This window comes from Tamandua tetradactyla, chromosome 17 (genome assembly GCF_023851605.1).
Source record: "Tamandua tetradactyla isolate mTamTet1 chromosome 17, mTamTet1.pri, whole genome shotgun sequence".
In the NCBI taxonomy this organism is placed as follows: domain Eukaryota; kingdom Metazoa; phylum Chordata; class Mammalia; order Pilosa; family Myrmecophagidae; genus Tamandua; species Tamandua tetradactyla.
Window position 1 is genome coordinate 38,304,331 of NC_135343.1, and position 24,727 is coordinate 38,329,057.

At 36.0% G+C, this 24,727-nt stretch overlaps 1 protein-coding gene and 1 pseudogene across 1 annotated transcript in view; one reads left to right on the forward strand and one right to left on the reverse strand.

Moving 5' to 3' along the window:
* Positions 1-24,077, reverse strand: part of RAB1A (RAB1A, member RAS oncogene family) — a 34,336-nt gene extending 10,259 nt beyond the window's left edge. The window contains exons 1-3 of the mRNA XM_077134403.1: positions 23,762-24,077; positions 7,236-7,308; positions 516-611 (exon numbers count right to left, since the gene is read on the reverse strand). Of these exons, the coding sequence (XP_076990518.1) occupies positions 516-611; positions 7,236-7,308; positions 23,762-23,784 (192 nt within the window). The 5' untranslated portion in view covers positions 23,785-24,077. The remainder of the gene's footprint in view (positions 1-515; positions 612-7,235; positions 7,309-23,761) is intronic.
* On the forward strand, positions 15,435-16,561 carry LOC143660911 (POU domain, class 5, transcription factor 1 pseudogene; annotated as a pseudogene).
* Positions 24,078-24,727: the final 650 nt, after the last annotated feature.

Consider the following 24,727-nt stretch of genomic DNA (forward strand, 5'->3'; position numbering starts at 1 on the left):
AGGCAAGTCATTAAACCTCTCAGCATCCATTTTCTGAGGAGTAAATTGAACATATTAGAAAAGTTAAGTTCCTTTTCAACACTAACATGTTGTCTTACAGAGTTGGTACATACTATAATAAATACTCATATAATATATATGACAGAACTAAGTAAATACCTTCTCCTAGTTGAATCACATTTGAAAAAACTCTCCTTTTCTTTTAATATTCCACAATACTGAACACAGTAAAAAACATATGGAAAATGCTCAATAACACTTTCAATGTCAAACGAAAATTCCAATGTAGGACCAAGTCTGACTTAAAACTACAGGTATTTCTCTGTTTTATGAATTAAATAAAATGAGGAAAGTAATCATAGAAATTTTTAATTTAAGCAACTCTTATTCGACAACTTCATGAGATATGCATGATTAGATAATTTATATTCAATTTTAACATATTAAAAAATAGAAATACTGCATTTCAAATTCACCAATTTCCCCCAAAAACTTTTATTCCAAAAATCACTTACTATTTGAAGCTTGATTGTTTTCCCATCTAACTCTATAGTTCTTATTTTGAAATCCACACCAATTGTGCTGATATAGCTTTCTGTGTATGTATCATCCTGATGAAAAGAAAAAAATTAATGATTAAAATTCATGTTAATACAGTAAATAAAATGTTTACTTTTTCTTTACTTTTATCTACAAAATTTATTAACTCAAAGCGTAACATTTTGACAACAGCATTCCATCTTGTTCCAGTATTCACTGTACTCTAATTACAAAACACTGACTACTTAAGAAAAACAAGTTTCTTCTGTTAAGATTTTTTCAGTAATTTATTTTTTTAAATGTGTCCTGAGAAATTCTTCACATACCTCATTTAGGAAAAAATTTTATATTTTCAATAATTATGACTGATTTTTTCTAATTGCTAATCAGAGACATTCTTATCCCCCACTCCCATCCAGTTTATTCACCACAAAAAAAACCATTCTTGTTCTTGTGGATTTTAAGAAGTCAGTTTTATTGACTATGATTTTTAGTTAAGATATAACTGACATAGATAAAGTTCACCATTATAAAATGTACAATTCTGTGATCTTTAGTATATTCACCAAGTTGTGCAACCACAACTGACTGACCACTTGAAATGTGGCTGGTGAGAACAGGTAAGTGAATTTTTATTTATTCAGTTTTTAACTAATTTAAAGTTTAATAGCCACACAGGTGCAAGTAGCTACCAAATGGATAGCACAGCTCTAGACCTTATCTCCAATTACAGAAATATGGGATAAAGGAACAATCTAAGGACACTACGAACAAGCAAAGTGACAAGTCTAGAATTTTAGACATTCTACAATACAATTGACCCAGCTTCTGCAAAAAATCAGTTATGGGAAAAACATAAATAAAGATAGAGATGGAAAAGCTCTAGGTTAAGAGATTAAACAAAACAACCAAACAAGATAGGTGGACTATGTTTGGTTCCTGATTCAAACCAACTGTAACAGGGTACTTCTCAATCAGGGAAATTTAATTATTTTGTAGGTTGACAATTCTGTAAGAGAATGTTTACAGTTTTTAGAAATGCATAATGAAGTACATACGGAGAAAAGGATATATTTGGGATTTGCATCACAATGCTCCCACAAAGAAAAAAGGAAAAATAGGTTCAGATGAAGTCAATATGGCAGTCGTAATAATGCTGAATCTGATACATATATACATACATGGGATTAAAACAAAACAAAAAAATCTAACTGTAAAATGTTAAAAGAAAGAGGTCCAAATGACTAGAGGTAAGCAGACATGTCAATCTCAAGAAAAACAAGCTTAGACTGACTCATTAAGCCCTTGGTCATCTGGGCCATAGAAATTCTGACTGCAGAAACTAATTCAATTTGTTATGACAAAATGTTATGACAATGCTTTGGATGTCCAGTGGCAGTACAAGGCCTTGAGACTGCAGTCACCTGTGCACACTCCCTGCTATGATAGGAAGCACAGTTTTCAAACTCAAAAGAAGTTACAGGACACTATTTACATGGGAAAAATGTAAGGGTTTGAACTTTCAATTTTCTCAGCCTTTAATATCTACTACTACTTATCTGTATGAGAAAATACTATGATGGTACTTGTTTTACAGACGCTCACAGTTAAATATATTAGTATTTCAAGATATCCTGCAAAGAACCTGCTGAAAATAATTTTAACTGAATATTTAACGATATCATATAAAATATTTGTTCTAATTTTAAATTACAGTGTTCTCTTCATTTAAAAAAATTAAGTTCATTCTTCCTGATAATTAATTTTCATTAACACTTCTAAACCCATTACCAAAGAGACAGAAAATTACTTAGATACAGTTTCAGGAAATTAGTGCCAGTCAATCTATCTTTAGTAAGAAAAGATCTATACTGAAACTATGAAGCAATTTACAGGGTGAAAAATGGACGAATACTCCAAAGTAAAATGCAACATAAATTAAACAATTTTGGTAATTTGCTATTGCTAAAGCCTAGAAACAATTAATGGTAAGATAGGTCAGATAATGTGACACTAATTAGCAGGGTTAGATGTTTTAAATGTTAAATACAGCATCCTCTGGGTCAAATATATTTAAGTTAAAATTATTTAATTCCTGCAGGGTTTATCATGGAAAGAATACTATGACTTTCCAAATGGACAATAAAAGATATAGCATTTCTCAAATTCATGGATCATACTTTAAGTTTTCCATGGAACACAATAAGAAAAAGACTCCTTTCTACAGAAACTAGAAGCTAAGGAAGCCTAAAATGCTATTCTTACCCTAATGAACTTTTGCCCTTCCTTTCCTATCCCCTACACCCTAACTATTTTCCCCATAAAAAATAAACGGAGAAAATACTGATTTTGGTAATACCAAAATCTTATTTGGAGAAAGAGAAAAGAAACTGTGGAACAACAGATTCAATTTTCTTAACGTTAAAACATGAAATTTTCTGTGTCACAAGGAACACTAACTTTCCCCACAGTGTTTTAGCAGGAACATAGTGTAAAAATCACAACAGACTCAAATTTTGAAGTGTTTGCATGACTTAATTCCAATGATTCATAAACACAAATTTCACTTTTTTTTTTTTAACTACTTAATGCAGAAAATATGAGAACCATTTAGAAAGTACACAAAAATAGAAAAATGCTCCTCTGACCACTTCGAGAACACTACATATTCTGGAGAAAATCTTTTCTCTGCACATACTTATATTTTTAAGAACAATTATTTTTTAAATTAATTTTTAAAAAATATAACAAGCACAAACATTCTTAACATGATCATTCCATTCGACATATATAATCAGTAATTCACAATATCATCACATAGTTGTATATTCATCATCATGATCATTTCTTAGAACATATGCATCAATTCAGTAAAAGAAATAAAAAGAAAACAGAAAAACATTCATACATACCATACCTTTTACCCCTCCCTTTCACTGAGTAAAACATATAGATCGAAAATAAATAAATAATAGGGGGAACAAATGTTTTTTTCTGAATTGATGCAAATGTTCTAAGAAATGATCATGATGATAAATATACAACTATGTGATGATATTATGAGTTATTGTTTATATACCAAGAATGGAATGATCATATGATAAGAATGTTCATGTTCGTATATTATGTTTAAAAAAAAAAAATTGAGTTCCTTTGTAAATATCAGATACAACAGAATATGGATAGAGAACAAAACGAATGCAATAAACTTTTATCTATCACTTTTTACATGCTAGGTGCTTGGTTCTACTGTTTAGCCAGCACCGAAAATCTCTGACTTAAGAGCAGTGAGCATCCCAGAGATTTTTTTTTTGAAGCCCGAATGCCTCAGGCTATAGCCACAATCATCAAGAAACACCAGAATCCTCCCATCTACCTAGAATGGCTGATTTAATACTAAGATTTCTTCTTAATTTTAATCCCTGCCTAACTGATGAATGACATCTAATTTTAATTTAAAGTACTTTAATTACAAAAAAATTGAACATTCTTTGAATTACTGGCAATTTTTATTTCTTTTGTGAACTATCTGCTCCATATCAGGACTTTCTGTTCTAACTAATGTGTAAGTATATCTTACATAGTGAGAATAATGATCCTTTCTCATATACATTTGCTAATGCCATTTGTTTATAACATTTTTATGCTTGACAAATTAACTTTAATGTAATCAAATCTGAGTCTTCCCTGACTTTATTTTAGAAGGTACTTTCATATACTAATATTAAAGAATCACATGTTTTATTCTAGTACTTCTATAGTTTTATCTTTAATTGTAATATAATGAAATTCATTTTGGTATATGTTCATGGAGAGAGTGCTTACTTTCCCCTCAAATATTTACTGAATATCTGTATTATCTAACTTAATTTTTCTCCCAACTTTTAACTGCTCAAATCTAAAATTACTTTAAATAATAGTAGTAATAAAAGATTTCCACAGCCTGTTTGTTTCTAACTGTTACTTCAAGATTTACTTAGACAAACTTCAAAAGTAGGTAATTTTAAGTTCTTTCATAAACCATAACAAATAAATGACATTTTTATAAGAAGTTAATACTTAGAGTGGTATATGGGAAGAATAAAGTACCTATTACAAACTATGGACTATAGTTAACAGTAATATCTCAATATTCTTTCAACAGTAACAAATGTATCACACCAATACTAGGGGATCAACAATGGGGCAGTATAAGGAATATGGGATATTTTTGGGTTTTCTATACAAAAACATTCTAAAATTGATGGTGGTGATGAATGTACAACGATGTGATGATATGGACTGTATACTTTGAGTGGACTATATGGTGTGTGAATATATGTCAATAAAATTGCATTTAAGGGTGGGCCACAGTGGCTTAGCAGGCAGAGTTCTTGCCTGCCATGCCAGAGACTCGGGTTCGATTTCTGGTGCCTGCCTATGCAAAAAAAAAAAAAAAATTGCATTTAAGAAAAACCCTACTGTGATCATAAAAAAAATAAATGTAAGCAACTTCACTACTTCAGCCTAATACCCTACATTTAGATAGCTTGAGTGAAAAACATGGACAAAAAGCTGTCACTAAGGTTAGCAAATATTCTCTGTTAAACTTCATAATAATAATAAATAATAAAATTGTACTCCATATTAGTATGAAGTCAGTAAAAAAAATTTAAAACATCTGGCTATTCTGTATGATTTCAAAGCCTAGAAATCTACATATGACCCAAATATTAGCATAACAAAAAATATTCTGAAACATTTTCTATAACATACACAAGTCCTAAGAACACAATGAGCATGAGTCCATGTAAATACCATTCATTTAAAAATTACTGGGTCTTTTATAATTTAATCACCATTTGGGAACACTAATTTTAACAATAGGTTGACAATTTCAATTATTGATATACCTTTGGAATATGACTTCTTCAATTTCAAATCAATGCTGTCAAATTAGCAGAACTTTCATACTCTATGCATAACCTCAGAATTAAAGACTTCACAACTGCTGACACCTGCTACTCAATTACCCATCTCTTAATAAAAACTTGTTACTTTAAGATCTTTGACATAATGTCAAAGTATTGTCAAACTATTATTTATATACATATTCTTCTCATGAAGTGTTCAAACTGGTTAGGACAATCCATTAAAATCTTGCATACTGAACAGAAGGCCGGCAAGCATTCCAAAAGCTGACTCTTCATTATATAATATTTTAAAAATTATATTAATTAATATCACTATTCATTCACCAGAAAAGTCATATATATTTGGCAAAACTGTCAAGCTCACATTGGTGAATTACAAGTTTTCTAAAAATTCCAATTTTTACTTGAAAATCACCTATTACAACAAATGCTGTTAAGCTATTTTCCTTGAAGTAACAGTCTCAGTATATATGCCAAATAACCAAATCTGCATAGCTTGTCTGTCAGTTTTTCTTTCAAGTAAAAAAAAATAATAAAAAAAAAATAAAAAAGGTGTTCCATGAAAAAACTGCTAGTTCAGCTTGGCAACTCAAACTGCACAAGGGCTTTTCTTTATGAGACAACCAGCACAAGCCAACATGCAATAAAAGTAATAAAGCATTTCCCACGTGTACTTCTCATTTCCTCACAAAGAATATTTTTAAAAAGAATACTCAGGTATCAAAATTTTTAAAAATTTGTATTTTTTAATGTTTAAGTGAAAATATATCCCCTCCCCCAGTGAGTGCATGGAAATGAAGAATATATTGATTCTCGGTAGAGTGTGGGCTTGCTTAGCACTGCCTCAGCGTGTGCTAAGAGCACCAGCAGCAGTTTTAGTTACCCTTGCACTTTTGCACCATCAGAGCAAATGTCAACGTGGTAAAAAGGCACATAGTAAAAGGTTTCTTTTGTCTTAACATTATTACTAAGTAAATATGTACTTAGTAAATACTAATATGTTAGTGTTCTTAGGGTAATAGGTTTTGACTTGACAGATCCCCTAAAAGGATCTCAGGAACCTCCAGGGATCTTTGGTCTATAATCTGACAGCCACTACTCTAGACAGTGACAAGATAAATGTTGAATCTGAAGGCAGGTGAGAAAGTATGGTAAGAGAGATTATGGATTATATTCATTAGGTGAATGCCATGTATCGGTTTGTCAATTTGAGCTTATAAAAAAAAAAAAGTCATGGAATACAACGATATGTGAAAGAAATCATTCGGGTGCACAGGCGGTGGTTCAGTGGTAGAATGCCTGCCTTTCATGCAGGAGAACTGGGTTCGTTTCCTGGACCATGCACCCACCCCACCCCAATCCCCCCAAAAAGCATAAAAAAACTATACCATTGTCCAAAAGAATTTATACCAGCTCTGCTTTTTCTTTGTATTATTTGAATACTCGTTTTCATCAAGTCACTTTTAACACAGGCCAACTATCTTCACCTTACCTTGCTACCTATGTTGGAATGAATTACTCTTTGACCTCTACCAAGCATTAGACACTCTCACTTTATAACCATACTTTACTGAATTTCTAAATATTGAAAAGTGTGATTTCTTTTAATAGTCAGCATTTTTTTCTATTTAAGAATTCAATATATCATTGTGGATGTATACTTGAAAGGCTTTACATATATAATATCTGCAAGAATTAATTTATTCTGAATAAAACTGTTTAATCTACTTAGAAGACATATACATCAAGAATTTCTTTAAAGGCATTTCAATTTCAACTTACTGCAAACCTAAGAAGGAGGCAAGACTTTCCAACCCCAGAGTCGCCAATCAGAAGTAACTTGAATAAATAATCACTGCAAAAAGGAAAAAAAAAAGAGAGAGAGAAAATTACATTAATGAAGCATACTTCACTGTAAGTTCTATAACAAGAAAAATATAGCCAGGACTAGCAGCTCACTTGTGGAAGATTACATCTTCTGAAAAATCCAGGTGTAGTATAACAAAAGCCTAATAAACTGCAACCAATAGCAGAAGCCCTTTTGATGGATCATTGAAAACGAGAAAATTACACAAAAGTAATGGCAATGCCATCCATGATCCCTGAGATCAGTGAGATCAACTTCCATTTCCAAGGAAAGAAAGGAAACATAACTGATATATATTCTTGGGCAGCACAAGACACATGATAGATAAATCCTACTTTTCTGCAGTATCTGAATACAATGCCTTTGTCATAAAACATGTCTCTTCTTTAAATTCCAAGATTAAATCATAGTAATACTCCAAGAAGGGGCTTTTATGATCCTTTCTCAGCATCTACCCAGAATTTGCCCCTCAAAGACAAAACAAAAAAAGATCACTTAATTTCTGAATGTCTGTATTATAAATATTTTTAACTAGAAACGTGATCAAATCAAAGACAATTTATGCAAGTGCAAAGCTTTACCAACATTCTAAGCTTGTTATCACAGCACTCTTGAGAGAACATTGCAAGCTGGGCTGTGTTTATGTATATCCACCATTGCAGGACTAACTCAAAAACCACCCCTAGGGGTTCATTCATAGATTTGAAGACAACAGATTGTCTCCAAAGGAATCCTTCATAAATCAGTCTCCTGCCCAACTCTGACCAGTTCAATGCATGTTTTTAAGCAACTGTAAAAGGACAAAAAAAATCCAGAATGTACAGATTAATTTTTTCAGAAGACACACATGATTTTCAATTTTGTTACTTGTAATTTAGCTTCAAATAATGCTACCTGCTTAAAGTGAATGTCACTAGCAATTTAAATTCAGATTACAATTATCACTATCCATATGCAGGCAAGATGTAAAGCTTTAAAACTGATTATCTTTGTGAATACTCAATTGTCACCTAGGTTACTTAAAACATATCACTTTGGTTTTAACAAGTTACCACAATATATTTACTATCCTGAATTATATCTGAGGAAAAGATTAAAAAATAAATTCAACGTTTCCTAGTTAGCAGTGAAAAATAAAGGTCACTAAAGGAAACAGAAAGCTTTTAAATAATGAATCAGGAGAGGGGGCTGAAAACATACAACAATACCTCAGACAAAAAATTCCTATGGGCAGAAATACTTGGCTACCCAACTTTAGTATTTATTGTTAGCTTCCTCCTTAATCAGACCAAATAAATTCTTAAGAATGCTAGACAACGAACATTAGCAATGCGTACACACTAAGAATTTACATTTCAGTTAGTAAGAATAATCACAGCATTGGTACTATGTAGTCACTTGGTCTGTTTTTCCTTTAATGCTATTTTATTGAGATATTCACCACACATCCAATCCAAAGGATACAATCAATGGCTCACAGTATCATCAAGGTGCCCCAAAGTACAGGAGACAAACATTGGCAAAACTAAAGGGAGTAACAGACATCTCTACACTAATAGTGTAGGCATCAACATAATACCCTATTCAATACATAGAATGTCTGAACAGAGAATCAATAAGGAAGCAGAAAACCTAAATTATATGATAAATGAACTACACCTAAGAGGCATATATAGAACACTCCAAAACAGCAGGATATACATTCTTCTTAAGTGCTCATGAAACATTCTCTAGGATAGATCACATGCTGGTGCACAAAAAAGGTCTTAATAAATTTAAAAATACTGAAATTATGCAATGTACTTTCTCTGATCATAATGGAATGAAGCTGAAAATCAGTAACTGCCAGGGAATTGGAATATTTACAAACGTATGGATGTTAGACAACATGCTCTTAAACAATCAGTGGGTCAAAGAAGAAACTGCCAGAGAAATCAGTAAATACCTCAAGAGGAATAAAAACGAGAATGCAACATATCAAAACTTAAAGGATAACAATGATATAGCTTTCACAATGAGACTCTGTGAATGTGAAAACCTTATGTCTGATGCTCCTTTTAGCTACTTTATCAACAGAAGAGTAGAACATATGGAATAAAAATAAATAATAGGGGGAACAAATATTAAAATAAATTCAGTTTGAAATAGTGGTAAATGAAATCGAGGGGTAAGGGGTATGGTACGTATAGTTTTTTTTTCTCTATTATCATTTTATTTCTTTTTCTGTTGTCTTTTTATTTCTTTTTCTAAATCGATGCAAATGTACTAAGAAATGATAAATATGCAACCAGGTGATGATATTAAGAATTACTGATTGCATATGTAGAATGGAATGATATTTAAATGTTTTGTTAATTAATAAAAAAAGTTAAAAAAAAAAAACAAACTTAAAGGATGCAGCAAAGACAGGGCAAAGAGGGAAATTTATAACCCTAAACGCCCACACTAAAAAGGGATGGGTAAAAATTTTTAAATTAAAATAAAAAATAACAACATAAAAATATATAGGGAGAAACTGGTTAAAAGATAAAAATAAAATGATAAAAGAGGAGTTAAGAGCTAAAATTAAAGACCTAATCGAACACCTGGAGAAAGTAGAGAAATAACAGCAAACTAATCGTAAAGCAAACAGAAGGAAAGAAATAACACAAGACCAGAGCAGAAATAAATGAAATGGAGAACCAAAAAACAATAAAGAAACCCTTAGTTAGACTAATAAAGACAAAATGAGAGAAGATCCAAATAAATAAAATCATAAATGAGAGGTGGGTCATTAATTCACATTCCAAATAAATAAAAAATATCGTTAAGATCTTTTGAACTATATGCCAACTAGACGACGCAGATAAAACGGACAATTTCCTAGTAACTCATCAACAACTAACACTGACTTGAGAAGAAATACAAGACCTCAACAAACCAATCACAAGTAAATAGACTGAAGCAGTCATCAAAAAACTTCCAACAAAGAAAAGTTAAGGATCAGATGGCTTCTCAGGTAAATTTTTACCAAGCATTCCAAGAAGAATTAATATTCTGCTCAAACTCTACCAAAAAATTGAAGAGGAAACACTATCTAACTCATTCTATGAAGCCAACATCACCCTAATACCGGAACCCGATAAAAACATTACAAGAAAAGACAAATACAGATGAGTATCTCTAATGAATTTGGATGCAAAAAATCCTCAAAATAAAACAAAACAAAAAACCTTGCAAATCTAATCCAACAGCACATGGAAGGAATTCTACACCATGGCCAATGGGGCTTTATTCAAGGTATGCAAGGGTGGTTCAACACAAGAAAATCAATTCATGTAATGCGTTACATTAACAAATCAAAACGTGACATCATGATTGATGCAGAAAAGGCGTTTGACAAAATCCAGCATCCTATTTTTAAAATATTTTTATTGAGAAATCTTCACACATACACAGTCCATACATGGAATACAATCAGTGGCTCTTAATATCATTACATGTTGTCTGTTAATCACCATGATCATTTTTAGGACAACTATTCCAGAAAAAATAAAATGAAAAAAGAAAAAAACTCATACTCCCCACACTCCTTACCCCTAGTTATTTCAAGCTACCCAATTTTTAACCTTTATCGCCCCTTATTATTTATTTTTTATCCTTTTTTTTTTTAACTCATCTGTCCATACTGTGGATAAAAGGAGCAGCAGACACAAGATTTTCACAATCACAAAGTCATACTGTAAAAGCTATAGTTATACAATTATCTTCAAGAATCAAGGCAGTAGACACAGTTCAACAGTTTCAGGTACTTCCCTCCAGCCACTCCAATACACCATAAACTAAAATGGAATATCTATATAATGCCTAAGAATAACCTCCAGGATAACCTCTTGACTCTGAAATCCCTCAGCCACTGAAACTCCACTTTGTCTCATTTCTCTCTTCCCCTTTTTGGTCAAGAAGGCTTTCTCAATCCCATGATGCTGGGTCCTGGCTCTTCCCAGGAGTTCTGTCTCATGGTGCCAGGGAGATTCACATCCCTGGGAGTCATGTTCCTGGGGAGGAGGGCAGTGACTTCACCTGCAGAGCTGGCTCAAAGAGGCCACATCTGAGCAACAAAAGAAGTTCTCTGGGGAGTGACTCTGAGACATAATTTTAATTATAAGACTGAGGGCTCAGCCTATTGATTTGGTTGTCCCCACTGCTTGTGAAAATATCAGGAATTCTCCAAATGGGGAAACTGAGTATTTCCTCCTTTCTCCTCAGTCCCCCAACGGGACTTTCTAAATACTTTTTATTCACTGCCCAGATTACTCTGGGTTATATCAGGGCATTATTACACTAACTTGAAACAAATCAACAAGATCTCACACCCTATTCAAGATTCCATGCACTTACAGTGTTCAACTAAACTGACCATACAAGTTAAATTAGAAAACGTACTAACCAAAACGTAAATTTTGCACCATATAAACATCTCTCCCTTCGGACTCACACAGAAGTTGAAGTTTTAAAATATGGATCATATCATCCTTTACCCTGTATTCTGATTTACCTTAGTCCTATCCAGATTAGCTTCATTCATATCTCTATTCAAAGTCTGACCACTTTCTCAACTTTTTAAACAGTTCCTGTATGGGGTAGTGCTGACTTTCACAGCTTCAGAGCTCTAGCTCTGAATCTCAGGTGTCACATAAACACCCGAAGTTTCTGGGAATGACCAGGTTATATACAAACAGCTCAGTATCTCAGAACTTAGAACAATTACAACTCCTGAATATATGTGATTACTGTTAAAAGCTTACTATCTAGGACCCTTTACAAAGGCCCTGACCTGGGAACTAACATGACATAATGACTATATTTAACATGGTATCCTAAATCAAAAAAAGGTCATTTCTCTATTAGTAAAATAGAGAAATCTGAATAGTCTGTAGTTTAATTAATAATGTTGAACCAATGTTAATTTCTCAGTTTTGATACATGTATGGCGGTATGTAAGATGTTAACATTAGGGGAAGCTTGGTGAAGGGTATACAGGAACTCCTTGTAGTATTTTTATAACCTTTCTGTAAGCCTAAAATTATCACAAAATAAAATTAAAATAAATTGTACCATGAGGAAATTAGCTAAATATGTACAAACAATAATGTCTTCAAAAAGCTAATGATATTTTTTAAACATAAGTTTATCACGGATATATTTTATATTTTTTCATATTAAATCAAATCATAAATCATGCTGGAAGTGATAAAAAGTTAAGCTAAAGTTGCTTTGAGGCACAAGTATTTTTTTTTTACTCAGTGAAATCTTTTGAACTTACTGAATTTATAACAATATGAACTGGCATTGTATTATAATATGAAGACGAGTTAATTCAGTGATGAAAACAGTGCCAGTTAAGGGAAGAATGAGCTACATTAAAGCTGGAAAGAAAGGGACAGAATCAGGGAAATTAATAGATTTTAACAGGATGGTGAGGCGTGAAAGGAGTAACAAGTGAAAAATTATTTTTGCCATCATTTTCTCCCATAAGTCAACTCACTTTCTACACTGGCAATACTGGAGATTTCAACAGTAAAACAAAAGCAGTAGAGTTCAAGAATGATCAGTTTTATTTCATCCAATTTTTGTGAAGCTGAAACATCAATGAGAGGAGAATATTTAGTTATGTGGCTCTTCTTAAGGTGTCAGAATGGTATTTCTCTTATAGATGAGGAAAAAATGAACTATACATCCTACAAAACAGTTAAAGTTTACAGCTCTATTTACATACCTTTCTATGTTTTAAAAAGTCACTACTGTGAGAGCATGGATCATATTCTTTAAAAAGTCACTAAAACAGGGGTGCATAGGTAGTTCAGTGATAGAATTCTCACTTGTCATGCAGGAAACCCAGGTTTGATTCCTGCCTGGCCCATGCACTCAAAAAAATAAATATATAAATAAAACTCAACAAATGATGCTGCTACCAGATATTCACATGGAAAAAGAATGAAATGTGACCCCCACCACATAGCATACAATTTTTAAAAAAGTCACTGAAACAGATTTTAGGTTCCTGATTGTATTTAGGTAAAATGCTTTCCCTTTCATACAAACTGCATAAAATACAAAGTAGGGGATGAATCAGTTTTTCCAAATCTAAAATGCTACTAGGAATTCTGTAACCTCAGGAAAAAAAACTGTTATGTGAAAAAGAGATTACAGAATACTTTAATATAATTCCATCTTTGCTTAAAATTTTTTTTCCCCATAAAAAGACCTGGGGGTGTCAGGTCTTTTAATAAACCTGATTAAAATTTTTCTCTCTACAAGTAACTTTTTTGGTTATAGAGGTCACTTAAATTTACTGCCGACTCTTTAAAAAGAAAAAAAATATAAGGAAGAAAATACCAGTCAATACCAAAGTATCTTCCTTTTCTCCCCCCAGGCATTTTTTAATTTGTTTGTTTAGTTTTTGCATCGGCAGGCACCAGGAAATGAACCCAGGTCTCCGCTATGGCAGAGGAAAATTCTGCCACTGAGCCACCGGTGGCTTTGGTATTGACAATACCAAATTTATAATTTTGTTGGTTCTACAACTAATTGTGGTGCTGTACTTTGAAATGTATAGCTTTTTTGTACATATGTTATTTTTCACAGAGAAAGGAGGAAAAAAAGTCAACTGTGATGATAAGAAAATATTTATTTAAGCCCTCTAACCTTCTATATTCTGGATCAGCTAGAAGGAAAAATATGAGAGGACCAAATGGTAGCCCATGACAAACTCTGGGATCAGTTCTGTAACTACTTGTTGAAAACTGCTTTGAAAACTATTGCTTTTTTATTTCTTTCCTTTGTATAAATGTTATACTATACAATTAAGAACAAAAGTTAAAAAAAAAAAAGGCGATCAAGGAGTTACACAGAGAAGATCGGGTTTAACAAATGAGTATGAGTGCTGAATCAATGTATTGATACTTCTGTGGGTCTCCAGTGTCTTGGAGAAGCTAGGAGAAAAAATGAAAAATCGTGGAAATGTAACTCATACCAAACTTTAAAATCTATTGTGTAACTACCTGTTAAAACGTACTTGGAAATTAAAAAAAAAAAAAAAAAAATTTGGGCTACAGACTCTCCCCTACGTGGGACATGACATCCAGGGGTGAAAGATGACTCCCAGGGATGAATCTGGCCCTGGCACCGTGAGATCAACTATGCCATTATGAGCAAAAAAGAGGGAAAAGAAGTGTAACAAATAGTGGCTGAGAGAGTTCAAATACAGTTGAGAAGCTACTCTGGAGGTTGTCCTTAAACAAACTTCAGTTAGACATTGCCACATATCAAAATTTGCCAACACCCAAACAAAACCATTCCAGCCAATAATTAACAACACCTAGGACAATATGTAAGATTCTACAAAGTTTCCATGCACTACGGAAACTTTCCAGAAACCTACAACTTCCAGATGGGTCACCGGACCAGTAAGTCCTGAAACCTAGAGGCACTAGCCTTTCCAGGACATCAGCTAGTTCCATTTCCCTACACCTTATTATTGACAGCACTTTCCAACATGAAAAAGTTAGAATGGGAGCAGCCAAAACATCTCTAAAGAGTAGGAGAAAGATCAAAGGTGATAGTGGAGTCACACAGAGAAGGTAAGAGTCTGATATTTCTTTTAGTCTCAAGTATCTCAGAGTAGCTCAAATTTTAGATTTAAAAATCTAAAATTGTGGAACTGTAACCCATACCAAACTCTGAAATCTGTTCTACAACTAATAGTGCTGTGCTTTGAAATTTGCTTTTTTTGTATATATGTTAAAAAATTTTCACACAAAAAAAGTCGATTGTGATGATAAAAAAAAATTTATTCCTTTTAGCCTCCAACGTTCTGGAGCAGCTAGAAGGAAAAATCTTGAGATGATGGTATGGTAGCCTATGACAAACCCTGGGATCTGTCTTTTAACCACTTGTTGAAGAGTGCTTTGAAAACTATTGTTTTTTTCTTTCTTTGGTTTGTACATATGTTATATTATACAATAAAAAAGGTTTTAAAAAAAAAGTGGGCTGCAGAGAGGTACAGAGCAGTTTTTTAGAGACTTCACATTCCACCAAGCCTCCAGCTTGGGGCACCTGCCTTTTCCTTCAGCATGGCAGGGCATCTGGCATAAAACTTTGTGTTCATCCCCACCTGACAGGTGGTAGAAATGAAGAGCCACAAGGGCCTGAGCCAGGCTGGGGACTGAGGTGTAGAAGATTCCCCATGTTCCATATGAGTTCTGTAGAGGGATGCTGTTCTGTGGGCCTCAGATCAGAGTTGGGCTAGTGCCCCAAGGCCACCTGGAGACCCATCAGCCAGAGAGGTCATCCCCCAAGCCCAGTACTGCCTGCCCCCAACGGTGCTGTGAAGCTAGACCAAAACCAGAAGTTGGAACAAACCAGGAGTCAGTCCCAGGACATCAAATCTCGAACTGAAAGAACTGGAGCAATTTGCCAAGCTCCTGAAGCAGAAGAGAATCACCCTGGGATACACCCAGGGTGATGTGGGACTCAACCTGGGGGTTCTATTTGGGAAGGTATTCAGCGAGATGACCATGACCATAAGCCAAGCCGTTTTGAGGCTCTGCAGCTGCATGTCAAGAACATGTGTAAGCGACAGCCCCCGGCAGAAGTGAGTGGAGTAAGCTGACAACAATGAAAATATTCAGGAGATATGCAAAATGGAGACTCTCCAGCAGCAGGCCAGAAAGAGAAACCGACCAGCATTAAGAATAGAGTGAGAGACAACCTGGAGTGCCCAAAACCCACACTGCAGCAGATCAGTCACATCGCCTAGCAGCTTGGGCTAGAGAAGGACACAGTCCAAGTATGGCTCTATAACGGGCAACAGAAGGGCAAGCGATCAAGCAATGAATGCATTCAAAACGAGGAATTTGAGGCTGCTGCATTTCCCTCCCCAGGGGATCCAGCGCCCTTTCCTCTGGCACCAGGGGCCCCTTTTGGCACTCCAGGCCACGGGGGTCCTCGTTTTCTTTACTCTGTACTCCTCCGTCCCTTTCCCTGAGAGTGAAGCCTTCCTCTCTGTCCAAGTGACCAATCTGGGCTCTCCCATGCATTCAAACTGAGGTGCCTGACCTTCCCAGAACATGGAACAGAGAAGAAGGGAGATGCTGGAGAAAGGGGACCCTGGGACTTATACTAGTGCTTTTGGGATTAACTTCTAAGTTCACTAAGGAAGAAACTGGGAACACAAAGAGTGAGGCAGGGAGTTTTGGAGAAAAATGGCTGGAGGTGAAGTTCAATGATGCTCTTGATTTTAGTCCCTACATCACTTATTTGCTGAAAAATGTGCCAAGGAAGGGTTACAAATGTCCTCTACCTCCTTAGTTCTCAAAGCCTTCATGGGTTTTGGAGCTGGTAAGATCTAATTTGAATTCAAGCTCCATGGCACACCAGCTATAAGACCTTAGAGGGAGGTACTCACCATTATGAACCTCAATTTTCTCATCTGTAAAAAGATTCAATTAGCACTTACTTACTATCCTCTTAGGCTTTTTGTCAGGATTAGAAATAATGTCTCTAAAACAGCAGTACAGCATCTGGCCTATTATAGGAGAACATTAAGTGGCAATGATTATTTTTTCCCCTCTTCCCTCCAAATGAGGTGGTTTAAAGACAAAAATTCAAGAGCAAGTCAAAAACTGAAGCTATGTATCCAAAACTTTTGTTCAGATGATGGATGACAGGGGACCACAGGAGTGTACCAGTATACCCTAACGTGAAAGTTTAAAATTACGAGCTAATAGTTATAACTCCTATAACTGTACCTGTCATCATTCCCAAAGCCTAGCAAAATATAAAATAGTTAACAATGCAACAAGTGTGCCCTCTACAGTAAGAGAAAGGTAGTTCTCCGCTTTTCTTGCTTTATTCATAGAAAGCTGTGACTTCTAAGACCAGAACAGTCAAGCAGAAAAACTAAGAATGGGTACAGTTAACTCCAACCCTCAAAAACCTTTAAACAGTATCCCCAAACGAAATGTAAAGGAAAAAGTCAAAGGCCCAAATATAATATGCACCTTGCAAACTGTTCTCAACATTAAAAAAAAACAACTTTCCAACCATGAACTTTTAAAGAAACAGAACACAAAAATGTTAGTGACTACTTAAGTATCTTAAATATTATACTCCTAGAAGTTTGCCATACATAGTAAAGTAGGAACAGCATGATTAGTCTGTGAAATCACTGACCTTTTAGGTTAAAAGTCCAGTTCTGCTACTTAACTCTGTCTTTAGGTGAGCCATATTTAACTCTTCTAAACCTCTGTTTCGTCTGTAAAATGAGGACACTATTTCCTCACAGAATTACTCTAAGGATTAAGGGAGATAATGTACATACATAAAATTCCTGGCTGGTGGTAAGAGATTCAATTTATAAATTGTTGGCCCCATCATAAGACCAGTACCAAGAGTTCTGGAGAGTACTCTGTTCCTCTCCAGCTAATTTAAATACAACCAAGCTTTCTGTTAATAATGGAAACCACAGGCTCCTTCTCCAAATCTTCTGCACTGTTTATGCCATCTTCCTGTTCTTTAAAGGTATCACAAGATTTAACATTTTAGCATATCACACTAATGCTGTTATTTTGATTATATTTGTTTGAACACGAGTCATCTTCTCAACTAATTGGTACGCCCCTGGAAGCAGGGTACTTTAAAACATTTATGTATTATAAATGCACATGTGTATATATTTTATAACCTTGTCCCAAGAAAAGTTGCCTGGTTTACAACAGTACCACAACCAACAACCATTGGAGTATTTAAAAAAAAAAAAATCTGTACTGAAAAAACCTTTACGCTAGAGAAAGAAGAAAAGAGATAAATATGTGATGATTAAATGTGTGAGGAAAACTCTAAAATTGAAACCACCTGCCACTTACACATATTCTAATATCCCTTACAATAAATACTCAGGTCAAATAACATCTGCTTAGCACTGTACAGTTTAATCTCCAGACCCAGAAGTTAGGTGGTATTAATCACATTTCACCGATTTTAAAAACAGGCTCAAAGGAATAAATAACTTGAACAAAGTAGTGGCAGTCTGAACTTGAACCTAGGGTTTCTGACTCTGAATGCTACATTCTTTTTTTCATCATACCGCATTCCCTTAATGCTGTATTTTATATACCCAGATAAATTAAAATGTCAGTAAATGTTTAAGTGCTATATATAAAACCTATCAGAATGAATCAAACCATTTACAAACTAGCACATAGGATCTGAACAAGAATAAAGCAAAGTGTGAGTCACTACTTAAGTTAATTTAGAACACTTGTGTTAGTAGAGAATATTAGCTCAAAAGAATTAAGATGAGAAATCCTATTTTGGAGTTCAGACACCATTAGCCTTAGAAAGTGATGAACCCAACCGCTTTTCATGAGGACAGGCACTAGCCACCAGTCTGCAGATAAAGTATCACATAACTATCTACCCTATAAATTTCATAACATTGTTTAAGTGTTCTTTTTATAGATTCAGTTATTTAAATATTTTTATAAGTCCCACCTAACTATTTAAGTGTGAATTTATTTGTGAAAAAAAGATGCACAGCAACACTACTTGTTAAAATTAGGGTTCTACAACATGAAATAGAGCACTCACTTAACTGGTACTCTACAGAACCTAACCACAACATGCTTAGGTAGGGTGTTCTGGCCAATTGAGCCAACTAGTTACAACAGTACCAAAGAAAACTTCATTCCCTACTTTACCCCTCTTACCTATTTCTTCACGTTTATTAAGTCAATCCAAAAAAGTTTTCTCAGATTCCTCAGAATTTTTTCCCCCCCAAATACCATCCCACCATTATCCTTTTATAAATTGAAACATAGGGTGGTTCCAAAGAAACACCAAGTTCTAGTTTTTATTTCCTAGGTTCTATTCCAAACATCAAAGCAGTAATCACAGCCCCACCTTCTACAGGAAACGGTGGAATAACCTGACCGCTCCCCTCTCCTTGGAAGAAAAAAGTATCTGGGCATTTTGCCTAAATTTCTTTCTAAAATTCCAAAGTGTAGTTTAGACAAAGAATTGGTAAAAAGTTTATTTAAGCCACACATTTAAAATATCTCATGCACTGGCACCCTACACCTACTTTCAGTTTTTCATATTAAAACACTCAAAGTCAGTTATTTAGCAAATCTTTAAAAATCCCAAAACCTTAAAAAGTATTTCATTTAACCCTAAACATCACTATTATGTTAGAGACAAGAAGAGTAGATAACACTGTGCAAGGAAGCTACCCTTTACTAAAAGTAGAACCATCATAAATGTACAGACAAAAACTACTAAGGAGAAACACACACAAATACTGCTAATAGGATGTAAAGATAATAATATGTTAGCAACAAAGTAAACTACAAAAATTGTTTCCAGAATAAAAAGACCGTATTATCCAAGAAATAAAATTACTCAGCAAAATTCTCTTTAAAAGCCAACTACAAAGCTGGCAAGAGAACATTTGATTTTGAAGCCCTTTAATCCTTAAGATTTTATACTAAATAAAAAATTTTAAAATTTACTGCAACAGTTAAAAAATTGTCAATATCCCTCATTCTAACTTGATGAAAAAGTGAAATTTTAAAATGCAAAATCAGTTCTTATCTCTAAATCACCCCATTCACACAACACTCTTTAAGATAACTTTTTATGGTGATTCTACACAACTACTAGAAAAATAAATTATCCAAAGAATTACAGATGCTGATTCTTTAGGGACATTGAAAGTCAATTTCTAGATAGCGAGAATACTAGCTATTTTTCTTTTTTGGACTTTTCTGAAATTTTTTTTATTACCACCATAACCACAAGTCATCAAGGCAATCATCAAAAGGCAACTTAACTTTCAGTTGGTTTCTGCATCTTTTCTAATATAAATTATACGAAAGTCAGGTGATACACTGTACTTATTAATGAAATCATATTATCAGTTAACACACTTGATTAACCCAGTTTTATTTACAAATGCTTAAGTTAAAAGATGGATTGAATCTAGAATGAGAGGAGAGCAGTTTGAAAGATGATTAAATCTTGAGACTCTGGAGTCATGGTACTTTTAAAGAAAAAAAAGCTAAAAACAAGGCAATTACTTTAAAATCTGTCTGCATTATGACATTCAAGTCGTTCTTCCTACTATAGTTAATTGGTACATTCATGATAGGTACATGCTTTATTCTTAACACATACCTCAAAGATGAAGCAGCCACAAGGATTTTCTTGACACTAAAAAAATATTATACCATGCAGTAGACCCGGGTTCAATTCCCGGACCATGCACCTTCCCCCGCACCCCACCCCCCCTAAAAAAATACTATGATGGGCTGAGAAGCTAGTGGATTACGAAAAACGTTTCTGGTATGAGAATAATGTTAAGTATTTCTTAACCAGTGCCTGCTTCACCACCTCCCTCAGAAAATCGAAATCCTTCTTCAGATTTCCAGAAAAAAATAAAACTCTAACCCTTACCTTCGATTTTTCTACCATTCAAATTACACTTTCCACTGCTTCTTGTCTTTATTTGTAGTTGAACTTCAAAGAAGTTAATCAATACCCTTTTTTCAACCATAAAGATAACCCTGGGTTGTCATCTTTCCCAAATCACCAAATAATATGTAAAGCAAGGGTAAAACTTAAAAATTAATCATTGATATATTTCTTATTCTCCTCACCCCCCAAACCAGGAGCTTACAATTCAAAGATCATAAAATAAAAAAAAAGCTACCAACAGGTAATTTCATGTCAACCAATAAAAATCTAAAATCCTCTTTTTTCTGAGGAAGCCAAATCTTTTCTTTTGCCAAGAACCCATCTTCTTTAGCAAATTCAGCAGCACCCATAAAGCAGATTTTTAAAAATTCTAAAAGGAGTAAGATAAATTATTAGACAATAAACCAGAACAGGTTAAAGAACATTTGGGATGCACTTCTAAACATTAGCTAACACACTGTTCTTTCACATTAGCAGAACCTGGCATAAAGTGGCTATAAATGGTAGCCATTAAGACCACATTCTGGAATCAGGAAGGACATACACTCACTAAAAGTTTTAATTTAAAAGAAAGTCTAAAATTTGAAAAAATGGATTTATATCTGGTTGATAAAACTCTTCATTTCTTCCCTTCTCTTTTTCATTTTCCAAGTTTTCTCTAATCACTTTTACAATGGCAACAAACCACGCCAGAGAAGTCAGAAAAATGATTTATTTCTGGGTCTGATTCTGTTAAGTTCATTAATCTAGAGTCCTCAAAACAAAGGATAATATGATACTTCAGAAGTATTTTCCTTGTCGTTTATTAGCCATTGTTCCTTTTTCCCCTTGAAAAATTCTCCATACTCACTTCTGATTCACCAAATCTAATCACTTCTAATTTCCTTACAGGTCCTTTTCTAAGTTTTCCTTCACCAAACCAGCCAACCAGCTACCCTCCTCTGAAAATCTTTTTAGCCCAATCCGTGTCACACATCTGTAACTTGCAGTATCTACTAGTCCATGTCACACATCTGTAATTTGCAGTATTTACTAGTATTTAGCATATATACAATCTGTTTTCCGTATTCCATTTTAAGCAACTTGATGGTAAGGACTATATTCCTAAATGATATATGATAATGATAAAAAGAGTGTTCTTATAGTTTTTCAAATTCTTTTACAAACATTTGAATCTCACCACTATCCAAATAAGAATGATTCCTATTATTCCATTTTAATAAAAGAAGAAACTGATTCAGAGGTTACACAGTTTGTCAAGTTTCTGTTCAACCAATGTTCAACAATATCTGTCCACAGCACTAAATACATGTAAAATGTATGTAGCAGATAGGAAACTCCCTGAACAGCATAGGTTTAAAAACCTCAATAAAGTGGCAAATCCATGTTCTCTATTGTAGCCAGGATTAGAGACTTCAAATTCAAATGTCTGACCAGGCAAAAACACCTTTGTCCAACTTAATGCAAAACTGACTTTGTCCTTGGAGCCCTTGATAATTAAAAAGCTGTCAACTTAGCAAATATGTTGTTCTAAGAACAGTATCCTCAAATCCTTACATAAAATACTACGTTTTCTGTCTAGCACAAAAGTGGACGTTTCAGCAACAAACCACAGTATTACAAAACCTGAAGTCAGAATGCATTTTGCAAGAGCCATGTGACACACACGACCGCTAAACTCATGGGCAGAAGTGTTTAGGTGGAAATGTTTAGCAGGAATTGACTAAAGTAGCACAAAGACTCAAGTTTTAGGAAAAATTGCTCTTCTCCCTAAAAACTTCTGATACCGAAGAGGAATACCAACTAAATCCCCTCCAATTATTTGTTTACACACACACACAGACATGAGAATTTTCTTTTAAGGGTCAGTGAGGAAGCTCAACAAAGTCTTCCCAAGAAAAGTGAACACTAGTTCTCAGGAAAAGTGTCAGGTGTGTTAACATCTGCTGTGGTGACTTTTTGCGTAAGCAAGAAAAAGAAATCCATTAACTTTTCATGACACGTCACGGAACCTCATTCCCTACCTGCAAGCATTCAAGCAGGTAATCCAAAACCTACAGATCTATCATAGGTGCCATTCGTTCTCTTTCAACTTGACAGCAAAGCTTCCTTTAAATTGGCAATTTCCGGAAAATATACCTTGGTTTCATTTTTTATTTATTCGTGTGTGTGTGTATTTTACCTATAGAAGACAAAATGACTTGTGTCTCTAAAAATCATCTCCCAAATGATCAGGTTTCCCAGGAAGCCGATGGACCCCGCGAGTTCTTGAATTCTTCCAGGAAACAGAATTCAAATTTTAAACCACTTCTTCCCATCTACTCATTCTCCTCAATCCCACGCAGTCCTGAGAAACGTCCATATTACCTGCAACCTGGCGGGGAGGGTGGAAGGACAGCCAACAAGCCCAGGATTTACAAGTAAAGCTGGTTTCCACCCTGGCGATCCTGACAGCTCCGCAGAGTGCGGACGCTGGGTCTGACAGGGTCCGCTAATGAAAGAGCTCTCCCATCCTAACCTCTCCCCTCAAAAACAAGTCCTCCTTAAGCAGTCACCGCTTCAAGGAAAGCTACTCCTTCACACTGCCCTACCACCCGACTCTCAAACGCCCCACCCCCCTCAACTCTCTCGGGTTTCCTTCCTCTACCCCGGCCCCGCACTCCCGTTCTCCACCCTGAGCCTACCCAGGCCCCGGTGGCTCGCCCCGGACCCTCAGCCCCCCGGCCCGCCCTCCCCACCCCCTTCCCCGCCGCCCCTCAGCCGTCAAACAATGGGGCTGGGACTCCCGGCCGCCGACCTCTCTCGTTCCATCGCCCTCCCTTCGCCCTGGCATATGTCTCCACACTCTTTCTAGCCCTCTTGGCCGCCTCTGAGCTTCCCCAACCTGGCCCACCAACCCAGCCGACCAGTGCTCTCCTGCACTCACTATTCGGGATTCATGCTGGACATGTCACTGCAGCTGCCGCCGCCACCGCCGCCCTTGCTGCCGCAGCCGCCGCCCTGACTCTCCGCGCCACGGGTAATCTAAGGGAAGGACTGAGATAGGCTGTTCCGGGAGAGCAAACGTCTTCCCCCACTCCGTCCCCTTAGAACACAATCAGCAGACGCCGCCACTCAGCAATCGCTTCCACCCAAAATGGCCGCCGGCGAACCAGGAAATAGGGAAGCCTTCCACCGAGGAGCCTTTATACAGCTCAGAGGGCGGCCGCACCGCCTGGCATGCCGGGAAACAGAGTCGCGAGCCGCGACTGTGAACGCTGAGGGCCGACCGTGCAGCGCGGCCGCCAGGACTCCGTTTCCCACCAAGCCGTGCGACTCTGGTGCATGCGTACTTAAAGGGTTGTCGTCTGCCCCATTCCCCACGCTCTCCCTCCCCTCCCTCTCGCCCCTCCTTGTCCCGCTGTACGCTGACTCGCTGACTAGGACTTCGCTCGGACTCCCCCTAGCGGATTGGCTAAAGAGGAGCGGTCCTGGTGATGTCATCAGGGAGACGTGGCAGCAGGGAGAGTCAGCGCCCCACGGGGAGGGGGAGTAGAGGGGCAGAGGGCGGTGCGGACCGGCGGCGGAGGAAGGGGGCGGGGGGAGACCGGGACGAGGAGGGGCGAGAGGGAGGGGAGGAACAGTGTGGAGAATGGGGCAGAGAGAAGGCGGGGTCAGAAGAGGTGGAGGACACCGCCTGTTTGCGGAGGCGGGGAGGGAAGCGTGGCTGGAGACAGCGACCGGTGGGTCCCCCTTTCCGTCCGGCTTTTGCTGGCCTGACCAGCTTGAGGCTTGACTTCTCGGCTGGTCCAAGGACGTCCCCTGTGAAGTCAGAAGGGAAATAAAGGGGCCTCTGCAAAAGACCTAGTGTCTGGAAAACACGAGGCTGTTTTTTCAGTTCTCTTACTCACTC